Raw genomic sequence first — 14,287 nt, 5'->3', positions numbered from 1 at the left:
TGACAAAATCCAGATTTTCACCAAAGCTTCATGGGGTGTGGAGGAGGGTGGGGACGGTCCTCCCAACACCGGGCCTGCCCTCCCGATACCCTGGGCCTGCCCTCCCAATACACAGGAGTCTGCCCTCCCGATACCCTGGGCCCAGGGCCGGATTAAGATTTTGTAGACCCCTGGGCTCCAGGTATTGAGGCCCCCAGTAATATTTTCAAAAGGAAAACAAAGCTAAATAAATAAATTTTTACGAGGCTAATAAATAAAATTCAGCATTCACAAATGAAAACACTTTTCACTTCATCTCTGGAGGCCCTCCAGTTGGCGGAGGCCCCTGGGCTCCAGCCCCTAAAGCCCCGTGCCCTGATCCAGCCCTGCCTTGGGGCTGCCCTCCTGATCCAGCCCTGCCTTGGGGCTGCCCTCCTGATCCAGCCCTGCCTTGGGGCTGCCCTCCTGATCCAGCCCTGCCTTGGGGCTGCCCTCCTGATCCAGCCCTGCCTTGGGGCTGCCCTCCTGATCCAGCCCTGCCTTGGGGCTGCCCTCCTGATCCAGCCCTGCCTTGGGGCTGCCCTCCTGATCCAGCCCTGCCTTGGGGCTGCCCTCCTGATCCAGCCCTGCCTTGGGGCTGCCCTCCTGATCCAGCCCTGCCTTGGGGCTGCCCTCCCCATACCCGCCACCACGTGCGGGGTGCCGTGGGGAGGCCGCCCTTGGGAGTGGTCTCTGCTGGGTGGACTCCACTCGTCTGGGCGTGCCCACCTTAAAGTCACATTTATTTGTTAGATCGGTGTTATTTATCAAGATCGTAGCGTTTGTTTGTTACTCAGTAGAAACTAGTAGGCAATTTATGCATGTACCAATATTACAAATCTTCAGAATCTTTCATCATAGTGGAAAAATCCGATGAAGCTATACAGCGCTGTTCATGTCCCGTAGGTGCGGGCCAGAAATTTACAACACGAGTACAACGTACAGGAAATGTAAGCGAATCAATAAAAAACTAAAGTTTTTTCTTACCAGCTGAAACCCACTGAGCTATTAGCATATTTTTCACAAGCGACCTGGCCACATTATAGCTCAACGAAGTAGCTTATAATGTGGAAATGTATCGCATCTTCACCAAGGGGTGCATGATGCCCTTTCTGGGGGTGCGAGTCATGGGCCAGATATGTTTAAAAGGTAAATAATCAAGTTCAAAGCACTAATTAAGCACGGGAAAACCCGATGTAGTTATCAACATAAAACATTTAAGATAGAGAACCGAAGTGTTCTCGCGGCAAGGCTGCAGTGTAAAGGTTATAAAAGGGCCACCGCTGCTGCTGCTGCAGCCACTGCTGTCGTCGTCGCGGCCTGGAGGCGGCGCAGGAGGCCACGCTGCTCGTCCCTCCACGGCCCCGCGCGTGGCCCCTGCGCGGTGACGTCACGCGTCACGTCTGCGCGGTGACGTCACGCGTAACGCCTGCGCGGTGACGTCGCGCGTCACGTCTGCGCGGCGACGTCACGCGTCACGTCTGCGCGGCGACGTCACGCGTCATCTCTCGAGGCGTTGTCACCAATTGGTGACGTCACGCCTTTTGTGGGACCGTGACGTCACTTCCGCCTGTGCAGAGTTCCCTCCTTGGCGAGAAACGACGGCGCCTCCATAACTCCCCTCACGCTCCCCGCCTCGACACTCGCCGCCTCCTCCTCCTCGCACCACCCCCACGTCTCAGCGCGGCAGCCCGCGGTCTCCTCGTCTCGTCCCGTCGGTGAGAGGGCGCGGGCGCGGGCGCGAGGAGAGCGCGGCGAGGGGGTTTCTCGGGGGACCCGCCAGGCTCCGGCAGTGAGGCGCGGGCCATGGGCGCGGTCCTGCCGCGCGGGACCGGAGACGGAGAGAGGTAGAGCGGAGAGGGTAGAGGGGAGGGTAGAGGGGAGGGTAGAGGTGAGGGTAGAGGTGAGGGTAGAGGTGAGGGTAGAGGTGAGGGTAGAGGTGAGGGTAGAGGGGAGGGTAGAGGGGAGGGTAGAGGGGAGGGTAGAGGGGAGGGTAGAGGTGAGGGGAGGTGAGGGGAGAGGTGAAGTATGAGACGGCCCTCGGCTTGAGGAAGGGGAGAGGCTGCGATGTTGAACTTCTTTCACACCGTACGTAGCCCACCGTGCTAATCGAAGGTGTCTGCGGTAGTGTCCGCGTGTTTCTTTATCCAGATGTTCGCGTCCGTGTTGCTTCTTTCACGATCTCCTTGTGTCTGTGTCTCGCTCTGATTTCCCGATCGCCACGATCCGATCCACGGAGACCCCAACACGGTGTATCTGTTAACGCGGTCCCACTGTGGTCGTGAACTAACAAACACCGCCCTGTCCCGTCTTGTGAACTAACAAACACCGTCCCGTCTTGTGAACTAACAAACACCGTCCTGTCTTGTGAACTAACAAACACCGTCCTGTCTTGTGAACTAACAAACACCGTCCTGTCTTGTGAACTAACAAACACCGCCCTGTCCCGTCTTGTGAACTAACAAACACCGTCCCGTCTTGTGAACTAACAAACACCGCCCTGTCCCGTCTTGTGACTGGGGAATTGCCACCATTGACCGAGCCCCACGCTCGAGTTCAAGTTCCATCCCGAGGTCCTATCCAGGGCTGGGCCTGGAAAGTTCATTAAAGGGCGAGTGACTGCCACGCATAATCGGGTTGTTATTATTCATAATCGACCTACGTGTTAAACTATCGGGTGGTTATTGATCGCGGGCGGTTGAACTGCTTTGCAATGCGCCCTCTACGTCGTCTGCTCACCCGTGTCTCGTGTGGTGAAGTTTGGTCAAATCGACACACGACCCGGAACGGCTCGGGAAGGCCATCAGTCGTTTGAGAAGTGTTATTGTACGTGTACAATAACACTTATGTGCTTAACGTGCTGTCAAAACAAATGCAAATTAATAAGCCCTCTCGTGCCGTGCCCTGTTTAATACTTGGTGTGTATGGTGTCTTCAGTGGAGTAACACAATAGTGCGAAAATGCGAAAAGTAATTTAACAAGTCCTCGCCCCGCGGGGTAAGTTGACAATACCGCACAGTACGTCCTGCTGATTCATATGCTGGCGGTGGACATCGGAACATAGAAGCAGAACCTTTATAGACGCAGGAGCTGCCCAGTCGACACTGTCCAGGCCCCTTACTGCGTTTGTTTGCGCTGTTGGGCACATTCCGGATGATTTGGTCATGTTAGGCTTAGCCCACCACGTACGCAATACAACCAAACAAGCGATGACTTGACTTAGGAAAGGTGAGTAGTAGGGGACACGAGAGTTGTCACCAACCAAGCGAGGACTTCTTGACTGTCAGCAAAGGTGAGGAGTGCTCGAGCAGGAGGGATGCGTGGCTGGCGAGAAGACTCACGATGGAGACGTTATCGAGGGAGGGAAAGGGGGACGACCGCTGCACAGATGAAGCGATGACATCGTCTTTTGTTGCAGGGCATCGGAATGTGTTTACATCACAGGGCTAGGCCCGTGAGAGATAGAATACTGCTTGTGGATGTCTTTATCCAGCAGTGGATTGATACTGGTAGGAACCGCCAGGTTACACCAGCCCAAAGGGGATTATTGTGTCCGTCCGTCGTGCTGGGAGGGGCTGGGTGGGGAGGGAGGGGTGAGGAGGGGCTGGGTGGGAGGTGGGAGGGGTGGGGTTGGGTGGGGAGGGGCTGGCCACCCCGTGGTGCCCTTATAAAACTCAACGTTTAACCTACTCACGCCGGCTTGTGCCCGCCCTCACAGTCGGGCATATTTGCGGAATACACCACGCCGCCGTTGACCCTGGCCATTGACCGAGCACACAACGTTCCTACCAGCTCCCTCCGCAGGAATGTGTTTCCTGCTGATAATGATGCATCAAATGAATGTACACCCCGGCATCACTTAGCTGCTGGATGACGGTCTTCTCACACCGTGGAGTTTGTGAAGGTTGTTTGGCGATACTTGACGCTGGTCAGTGTGGGTTGGTGAAGGGTCGGGGGGCGGGGTAGTCCAGGACAAGAGTAATTCGCCACTGATGTTAGCTGTGATCGGGAATCGAACTCGGGTCACACCGGGTGCCACCAAAGATACCACACTGAACAAATAAAAGGGCGGTCCTTCTCCCCCCCCCCCCCCCAAAAAAATACCTTCCGTCAAGATTTGCAGTATAATTTATAACAGCGGGGCCTCATGCTGCATAGCGCAGTCTCCCAACTAACTGCAGTATTTATGATTCACTCAATGCGTGAAAAAGGGGGCCATTGCCCGAAATGTCGTTTTTTTATAAATCGTTTCCTTCTAGGGGCAGTGTTATTGACAAACCGTGCCGAGTTCATTCCGAGCCAGTTTCAGTCAAAGCGGTGGGGTTCTGGGTTCCCCTCCCTCCCTCTGGAAATGGTGAAACGCGGAGCTCCGTTGGTTGGGCGCGTCCGTAGCGAGGGGGGGGGGGACCTCAGCCCGCCCGGCGCAGGTTCCGCGGCGCTCTCCGCCGCGCCTTATATGGTCACGGAGCCGCGCAGGGCGGGATTCCTGAGCGCGGTTGCGTCATCTCTCGGGGCGTGGCCGCACCTTCCCTACACAGTCATCCAGCAGTAGAGACACTGTCCTCACACAGTCATCCAGCAGTAGAGACACTGTCATCACACAGTCATCCAGCATTAGAGACACTGTCCTCACACAGTCATCCAGCAGTAGAGACACTGTCCCCACACAGTCATCCAGCAGTAGAGACACTGTCCTCACACAGTCATCCAGCAGTAGAGACACTGTCCTCACACAGTCATCCAGCAGTAGAGACACTGTCCTCACACAGTCATCCAGCAGTAGAGACACTGTCCTCAACAGTCATCCAGCAGTGGAGACACTGTCCTCACACAGTCATCCAGCAGTGGAGACACTGTCCTCACACAGTCATCCAGCAGGAGACACTGTCCTCACACAGTCATCCAGCAGTAGAGACACTGTCCTCACACAGTCATCCAGCAGTAGAGACACTGTCCCCACACAGTCATCCAGCAGTAGAGACACTGTCCTCACACAGTCATCCAGCAGTAGAGACACTGTCCTCACACAGTCATCCAGCAGTAGAGATACTGTCCTCACACAGTCATCCAGCAGTAGAGACACTGTCCTCACACAGTCATCCAGCAGTAGAGACACTGTCCCCCCACAGTCATCCAGCAGTAGAGACACTGTCCTCACACAGTCATCCAGCAGTGGAGACACTGTCCCCACACAGTCATCCAGCAGTAGAGACACTGTCCTCACACAGTCATCCAGCAGTAGAGACACTGTCCTCACACAGTCATCCAGCAGTAGAGACACTGTCCTCACACAGTCATCCAGCAGTAGAGACACTGTCCTCACACAGTCATCCAGCAGTAGAGACACTGTCCTCACAGTCATCCAGCAGTGGAGACACTGTCCTCACACAGTCATCCAGCAGTAGAGACACTGTCCTCACACAGTCATCCAGCAGTAGAGACACTGTCCCCACACAGTCATCCAGCAGTAGAGACACTGTCCTCACACAGTCATCCAGCAGTAGAGACACTGTCCCCACACAGTCATCCAGCAGTAGAGACACTGTCCTCACACAGTCATCCAGCAGTAGAGACACTGTCCTCACAGTCATCCAGCAGTGGAGACACTGTCCTCACACAGTCATCCAGCAGTAGAGACACTGTCCTCACACAGTCATCCAGCAGTGGAGACACTGTCCTCACACAGTCATCCAGCAGTGGAGACACTGTCCATACACAGTCATCCAGCAGTAGAGACACTGTCCACACACAGTCATCCAGCAGTAGAGACACTGTCCTCACACAGTCATCCAGCAGTAGAGACACTGTCCCCACACAGTCATCCAGCAGTAGAGACACTGTCCTCACACAGTCATCCAGCAGTAGAGACACTGTCCCCACACAGTCATCCAGCAGGAGACACTGTCCCCACACAGTCATCCAGCAGGAGACACTGTCCCCACACAGTCATCCAGCAGTAGAGACACTGTCCCCACACAGTCATCCAGCAGTAGAGACACTGTCCCCACACAGTCATCCAGCAGTAGAGACACTGTCCTCACACAGCCATCCAGCAGTAGAGACACTGTCCCCACACAGTCATCCAGCAGTGGAGACACTGTCCTCACACAGTCATCCAGCAGTAGAGACACTGTCCTCACACAGTCATCCAGCAGTAGAGACACTGTCCCCACACAGTCATCCAGCAGTGGAGACACTGTCCTCACACAGTCATCCAGCAGTGGAGTCACGGCTCACTGGCGACCCGGAGTCACGACTGCCTATTAAGGGGGGGTTCTCGTGTGCGCCTTATTTGGGTGTTCTTTTGCCGGGTGTCGAGGCCGTACAAAGATGGTGCTTGTGGCAGAGTTCACTGTCCGATTGTATACGTGACGTCACATTTGCTGTTAAGAAACTTCACAGAGAGAGCTGGAAACTGAGCATTCGACTTGGTTGTGTACAGACGTTTTTTTAATTTATCAATGTGTAAGCTTGCACCGTTTCTTGAGTTGGTAAAAGACACCAACCACATGTGGTCTTTGGTGTTTAAGCAATGCCGCCTTTTGCAAATGGTGATGGCACAGCTTCTTAACAGTGCACTTCCTGGACAAACCACGGTCTTATTTTAACGTGTAGCCTTTGAAACCCATTTATAAAGATGAAACATTTACGCCGAAATTGCATACAGTAGCACAATATTAGGGGCATGAGAAGGCACATCTGACAAGGAGTTGCAATTTCACGCAAAATTTACGGTGACTTCGTTTTTACTTTAAAATAACTGGCTTGTAGAAATAAAAAGTGTATTTTAACCGTCAGATTGGCATCCATATACGATTTGCTGATGACAGTCGTAATAACAACCAATGGGGTATTAACTGCAGACACACAGACGAACCTAATGAAGAAGGCTGCAAAGTGGGGCTCAAGGTTTAAAGTGAGAAAAACAAAACAAAAACAGGGCAGTAGTTGACGGTGAACTGGTACACAAAAATGATTCAACGTAAAGACGGGCAAGAGCACAGTGCCTTTTGTAAAACTAAACTTTGATAGGTGTATAAAGATTAATATCCCGAATATACCCTTTAACAGACTGTTGGGGAAAAGTGCTGCTAGCGAGTAACACCTCCTGAAGGCCGGAACGGCACACGAGGGGGTGGGTGGCCAGCAGCAGCACGCACGGCCGCCTTTGTCTCCCTCGAGGCTATGTTTACTCATTGCACCAGGTACTCATTTTAGGCTCCGTCGACCAAAGGGGAGGCCCAGGACCGGTTCAAATATTCGCCACTTATTGGTCATGAGCAGAAATCGAACTCTAGTCGCTAGCTTCGTCATGCAGCTTGCTAACCGCTACGCTACCTCTAAACAATAGGCGTATAAACACCTGCTATGACATGCATGTGAAACGTGGACATTAGCAAAGGTAACAGAACAAGCCGACACTTGTATGCAAATAAATATCGAGAGGCAAATAAAGCGTGCTTAGAATTAGAGAGAGACACGGGAAGGGTAACACATTCATGGGACAATGTATGCAAGCTACACCTCGTGAAGAAAGGTCAGTGAGGTTGGGCAGTACTCGTCGCTGGCAGCGAGGGAGGGTCACCAATGGTTGAAACTAACGACAGTGGCAGCCCAGAGGCGGGCAACACGCCTGAGAGGGACGTCCAGAAGTAAACCGGCATGTGTGCAGCAGAATCTTGATGGGTTGTTGCACTGCAAGATTATTAGGAATGGAGATGGATTGGCGAGGACTTCATCAAGCCGTGGATAGACATACGGCTGATGATATTAATGTAAATCAGATTTGGAGTATTCGTGACTGCAGGAATTACTTTTTGGTTCTTTCGGTAAAGTCACGTAGAGAGAAAATAAATTATAGAATACGACGTTTCGATTGCAACACAAGCAATCATCATCAGGTACGATGAATGAGAAAATAGAAACCTAGTAAACTCAACTCAAGTTTACTGGGTTTGTTTTTCTAATGTAAATCCTTGTCATGCAGTTAAGTTACCGCTAGTGAACAGTCTGTATCTGAACATTGATCCTTCTTTGTGCATTGTATCATCCTACAATTGACAGATTTTCTGTATCAATGCATTAGACAAGCATTGGTGTTACGGCGCAAAGCTCAGTGACTTGAAATAGTGTTAATTAACACTGTTTGATGGCCCACGTTTTGGTGGCTAGATTAAAAGCACACCTGGCAAATTGTGCTTGTGGTCATGGTACCTTAACTCCGTATGGATACCGGCCGAGTTGGTCAACTTGTTTACCGATGCCACGTGAAGTCAACACATTTGAGAATTGCTATTCTGTTTCATATGCAGCTAGCTCAATATCTGGCTTGCGGATTAAGTTTCGTTTGGGATAAACTAACTGACGTGTCTTCACCCTTCACCGACTTAATTCTCAGCTGCTCCTCACTAATTGGGGGAACATGACTCATCGGTGACCACAAAAATGTAAACTAATTTATCTAAAAAATATATAAAAGCTGAAAACAGATGTCAGCTACATCCTATAAATATTCACCCCCTTTAAAATATAGTTAAGCGATGCATGAATTTGTTTAGCATGATTTTTCATGTGTTTTACATTATTAGTATTTTTATTTTTTCTCTCCGGGCCACCCCTCTACCCTCCAGATAATTGAGAGTTGACAGTGTGCATTCCTGTGCTTCCCAAGTGCGTGTGCATTCCCCATGTATGGCATTGTTGCAGTCCCCTCGACGCTCGAGAAAAGCAACCCGCCCTTGTGCGGTTGTGTCACTGAACATTTTCCACCTTGCGCTCTTGTGAGTGAGTGTTGGGGCGGTTCTCGAAAGCCTGGCAGCTTCTCGATCTTTTAACTTTGCACGTGTACTGGTTTATACTTTGTAGAAGAACGTGGGACTGGTTGCAAGAAAATCTGCGCTGGCTATAAGTGTCAGCATTTGTGTTGCACGAACAGATCAGATATAATAGCTGGGAAAATAGCAGAGCGGAGGCTGCTGTTTGTCACGGAGATAGCGGAGTACGGTAACCAGGATGCCTAACTATTGCATGCCGCAAAAAATACTTTTTGGTGGCATTTGTATAACTCGGTGGATTGGTGGTGTTTGGGTACTGGTGTGTGGGTACTGGCGTTTTCTGTACCGTGATGTCGGTTCCGCTGTGTCGTGAACTTTGGGCTGTTCTGTGATGTTCATCGAGGCTCTAACTGGTCTCAGTCCACACCAAATGCAGAGATTTGTTTTTTGTGTGATTATTTTAGTCCACAATATTTGCTTATGTATTTGAGTTCCTGTGTTCACATGTTATCTTCGGGCAGTAGCGATGTTGTCTTGATTGGAGCGACGCTTGTGGTTGGTTTGGTTTCAGTTAAGGAACAACCGCCACCATGTCGAGCCGCAAAACCAAGGGGAAGACCACCACCAAGAAGCGGCCACAGCGCGCCACTTCCAATGTGTTCGCCATGTTCGACCAGTCCCAGATCCAGGAGTTCAAGGAGGCGTTCAACATGATCGACCAAAACCGGGACGGCTTCATCGACAAGGAGGATCTGCACGACATGCTGGCATCCATGGGTACTTGCCACCACTCACAACTCGCCGACTGCTTCCACCTGCCCGTACCCCCCCCCCCCCCCCGCCCGCACTGTTTGCACGCGACCGGTAACTTCAGCGCTCCCTGTGTGGCACCCTTTACCTCAACTTTACGATGCCAGGCTATATGATGTATATAACCGTGGTGATAGAATGGGAAAATTTTCACATCCCTGTCTGTTGGTGATATTTACTCTGGGTGTCTTGCTTTCTGGTGATAGTGTGACGCATCTAAATCCATTTTGTTTTGAAATGTAATGAAGCACAGGTAGTGCCAAATTGCGATTCGGTCACATAACATGATCTAGCGTCCATTATTTTGTGTCTTTATGGGAGATGTGCCAGACATAGAGCAAATAATGCATTTGCTAGGATTGTATAACATTTCAACATGCGTATGTCCTCCGACGTATTTAATCGGCGATAATAATGGTAATGCTCATGCCAGACGCGCAGGAAGCAGTACGAGACCACAGGGCTCGGGTACAAACTCTGCCTGGCAGGGCACACCTCGGCGAGCAGGGCCAGGGTTAATGTTGCCTCCTATTTAAATCGGTGTCAATTAAGGGAGGTTTTCTCCTCCGACGTTTTATGCGACTGGCCGCGGAAGACCAAGGCAGGTCCTTTAACGCAGGTTTGGGTCTGCCTAGTATTCAAAGGTGGTCAATTTGAATAGAGTAAGTCCCTAACAGCAATATTTGACAGGCAAAAATGTAATTATTTTCGAGCCATCTTTAAGCAAATTATTGTACCCATCGCCCTCCCCCTTACGGCAGACGGATGTAGCTGTTGCATAAGCACTTTCAACCTTAGTTGGAAGGCGTTAAAAGCAATTAAATAGTTTAAGTGACTGCGTCTGTAAAATGTGTGACCCGCAAAGCTATTGCGTGTTCCTATGCAAGTTGGCTTCACATACGGTCCGTGACGTGTGTATCCAGGCAAGAACCCGACGGACGATTACTTGGAGGCGATGATGACCGAGGCTCCAGGTCCCATCAACTTCACCATGTTCCTCACCATGTTCGGAGAGAAGCTCAACGGCACCGACCCCGAGGATGTCATTCGCAACGCCTTCGCCTGCTTCGACGAGGAGGGCACAGGTCCCCAGCCTTACCCCTATTACCCCATTATCCCGTGTGTGTGTTTGTCGTACGTCATCATATGATCAATGCCCGCTGCAGGGTGTAGGTTTCCCCAAGCCAACGCCGTGATATCATAATCCACCTCGCTTCTGTACACTGTTGATTTATTCACTCCGTCTCCCCGGTGGATGCACTCTCTCGGGCTTGTTCCATTCCCTGGCTGCCACTCGTTCATAAATTATTAACGATCGACCATCACCTCTTCAACCAACACGTCGTTCCCATGGCCACTTGCGTTTCTTAACAGTTAAAATTAAGCGTCGAACCCTTTGTGTGTTCCTCTAAATCTCTGAAATTCCAAGAATTTGGAATGACACGAGTGCATTGTGCGATAATGAAGATCTGTGTAACAAGTAGGCTTTAGCGACAAATATCCATGATAGAGGTTTTTGGGTTAGATCGTGTAAATATAAATGTGGTGTTAAACCCGCCACCACTCAACACGGCCAATTAGTAAAGTTTGTCACGTAAACGAAACGTGTAAATTTTAGTTGCTAGTTCAGCACACCGGTGTGTTGGAGAGTAAACCCACTACAACATTTACAATTCGAGTACAGAGAGGTTTCGCTGGTAATTACAACAATCAACATCAGCAGGCGACAGCCAGAATTGTGGAGAAATCCTCCTCCTGTTTTCGGTCTTAAACCTTAATAATTGGCTGTATGCGGTGGTGGCGGGTTTAACAACACATTTATCTAACCCAAAAACCTCTATTATGAGCATGAAGATGTTCTCGGTGTGCGCTTGTCCCATGTGAGGTCCGTGGGCAAAACGGGCAAAGTTGGGTGGTTGACGCTGAGAATTTTAGCCCAAGCACAGTCGTAGTGGTGTTTGTGTGTTTGCATGCGCGCACTCGGCTTTGTTAACTAGCCCAGCCCTCCACTCTGCTGCTCTGACTCTAAGAGTTTCAGTGCCAGTTTATCCAGTTAATGTGCATTCTTGGCCGCATGAAAGAATATTAGCTCGTGTAATTAACACAAATTGCTGCTTTCAGAATTGTAGTGTTTATTTGAAACATGCGCACACGTTGCTTGCGAAAGATCAAATTGTCTACCGCTGTCTTGAATTCATGAGGTAGCCGAATGTTATGAATATTTATTCATTTGGAGCCTTGTGTCAATCCACTTCCTGTACTGCTTTTCAACCGCTTCATTGCGATGAGCATGGATGGCGACGTACGGTGTGAAAGAAGTTAAACATACTACATACATTCCACTGGACACTTACAGTTGGCTAATACCTGATGGCACACCGTTTACCCAGCTGAATGTGTGACTCATGGGGGGAGTGTGGGAGGTGTGAGGAATGGGGGCTGGGATCGGCCACCGAATGGCACTGAGATTTCGTCTGGCCCCAGCTTGCGCATGCCCAGGTTCTGTCCTACTATACAGAACAAGTTGGCGCCACGGTGGCGAGATGTTAACTACTTCACCTGGTATACAGGAGGACACGGGTTCGATCTCGACCCTGACGACGCCTGCTTTATATTTGTCGTTTGCATGTCTCTCCCCGCGGTTGTGTGGATTTTTCCTTGGGTCCTCCGGTTTTTCCCTCCACATTTAGAATCAATATGCTTTTAGAGGAATTTGGCTCCTCTACATTCGCACGTGATAAGCTACTTTGTTGAGTAAGCATGTGTAGCCAGGTCACTTCTGAAAGAGAGTTGTATCGCTGAGTGGGCTTTACCTGGTTAAATGTTAAGTTTTTAGTTTAATACCACGGCAGTACACCCGGGACTTTGTCAAGACACGTTGGTGTTCTGCTGCATACCGGTTTGCGAAGCACTGCTGGATGAAGGCCTGATGTGCGTGGATTATAATCACTCACCACTGATGCTAGCCGTAGCTGATATTTGGGACGCCATGGTTTATAGTGCAATGCATCAACCACGATGTATGTAATATAGCAAACTGTGCTACCGTGCTATTCTTCACCATGCTACCCCCCCAACCGTGCTACCCCTCACCCATAGATTACTTATTAAGGATAATCAACAAGCTTTATTGAGTTATTTATCAAGTTATGCTAAGAGGGGGATAGAGCAGTGGTGATGCGTTGGATAGACCACTTAATTGAACCCGGCAACCTGAGTTTGTTTACCTGCACTGGCTAACATTTGCAATGAATGGTATCAGAAACCGGTTCTGAGCTTCACCCTTGACCAACCCGCACTGACGAGCGTGGTGAAGTATGGTCAACCAATCCCTGTAGATCGACATGGCGTAGGGAGACCTCCAACCAATAGTTGAGCCAAAGTTTGAGAGCTTTAATTCTAGGTGGAATCACGAGTACCTGGAACAATCCACGCACACACGAGGATGTATCTGAAATTCCGGACAGTGGTTTGACAAAAAGGGCTATAGATTAATTGATGAATGAATGTGACGATGAGCACGATTGAATGACCCGGCATGCGTTGCGGTGTGCACGCAGGCATCATCAGCGAGGACTACCTGCGCGAGCTGCTCACCACAATGGGCGATCGCTTCACGGAGGAAGAGGTCGATGAGCTGTACCGCGAGGCGCCCATTGACAAGAAGGGCAACTTCAACTACGTGGAGTTCACGAGGATCCTCAAGCATGGGGCCAAGGACAAGGACGACCAGTAGCCCAGCAGCGCTGTGCGCCCATCCAAAGTTATTCCACCACCGCCACCCACGTCCCCTTTTTCTATTCCACGATTTCTCAGACCGCAGTGTATCATTATCACGCCCCCTTCGATAAGCAGTTGACACGTTTATTGTGACCCCCAGGTCCACGGTGTGGGGGAGGTTGTTTTTCGGTTTGATTATTTGCAGTATCAGTGCTTACCAGCTAAAGGCACGGCAGCAGGGATGACGATAGACCAAACGAGGGCAGGGGAAGGGTTGTGTTTTGTCAAAGGCAGGAAGTGAGAGATGCGATCTGTTGATCCATTAGTAAAATTGAGGAAGTCGGGGGTTATGCCTCCGGTTCCAACGGTCCACTGTAATGTGTGCATTCCAAATTAAAAACATTCCTTTAATTTTAGGCATTTGTGAGAGCAAAAGTGATATTTTTTTGCTTTAAATGAGTGCTTTTAATTTCCATCACGAATTTTTGTTTTTTTGCAATGCTTTTGGGTCGTCACCAGCAGCCGTGCATGCTTCGTGTACACTCCGAGCTGCTGGTGATCGTGGTTTACTGAGATTATGTAATCTGAACAATACTGCTTGTCATTCCATACTTTATTGTACTCATTATGCTTTAAATAAAATGTACAACAAAGTGTTTGGTTTTCCTCATTTATAAACTGCACATCCACAATCGTGTGCATTGTGACATTGTTGGAAAGTAATCGCACGCAGTTTTTATTGCCACTCGACCTTGCTGAACTGAGAAAAATCATGAATTTAAGAAGTGTACCCTTCATGAATCCTTCGCATGTAGCAATTGCATTGGCTTTAAATAGCTGGCATCATTCTACCCACTTGCATTTGCTGCCCATTTTCAGAATCCATTTGACAGTGATGTTATTTTGACCTGCTCAGCACACAAGTTATAACAGATGCTGCCATTCCATTAGTCGATATACTGCAG

At 49.9% G+C, this 14,287-nt stretch overlaps 1 protein-coding gene across 1 annotated transcript; it reads left to right on the top strand.

The window, feature by feature from the left end:
- The first annotated feature begins 1,548 nt into the window (after positions 1 to 1,548).
- LOC133352991 (myosin regulatory light chain 12A) lies at positions 1,549 to 13,976 on the top strand. The gene is made up of 4 exons (XM_061569049.1): positions 1,549 to 1,736; positions 9,364 to 9,569; positions 10,526 to 10,687; positions 13,163 to 13,976. The coding sequence occupies exons 2-4, from the start codon at positions 9,383 to 9,385 to the stop codon at positions 13,336 to 13,338; spliced, it is 525 nt and encodes a 174-aa protein (XP_061425033.1). The 5' UTR covers positions 1,549 to 1,736; positions 9,364 to 9,382; the 3' UTR covers positions 13,339 to 13,976.
- The last annotated feature ends 311 nt before the right edge of the window (positions 13,977 to 14,287 follow it).

Source organism: Lethenteron reissneri, chromosome 42 (assembly GCF_015708825.2).
Source record: "Lethenteron reissneri isolate LAM-NWPU_2019-01 chromosome 42, ASM1570882v1, whole genome shotgun sequence".
NCBI lineage: Eukaryota > Metazoa > Chordata > Hyperoartia > Petromyzontiformes > Petromyzontidae > Lethenteron > Lethenteron reissneri.
The sequence above is the reverse complement of the archived record's forward strand: the minus strand, read 5'-3'. Positions and strand labels throughout refer to the sequence as shown.

What these genes read in the sequence shown, in the direction of transcription:
- LOC133352991 (XM_061569049.1), top strand. Translation starts at nt 9,383, where the DNA reads ATGTCGAGCCGCAAAACCAAGGGGAAGACCACCACCAAGAAGCGGCCA. An exon ending in CGACATGCTGGCATCCATGG is followed by an intron (nt 9,570 to 10,525) that starts GTACTTGCCACC and finishes GTGTGTATCCAG; the next exon opens with GCAAGAACCCGACGGACGAT. An exon ending in CTTCGACGAGGAGGGCACAG is followed by an intron (nt 10,688 to 13,162) that starts GTCCCCAGCCTT and finishes GTGTGCACGCAG; the next exon opens with GCATCATCAGCGAGGACTAC.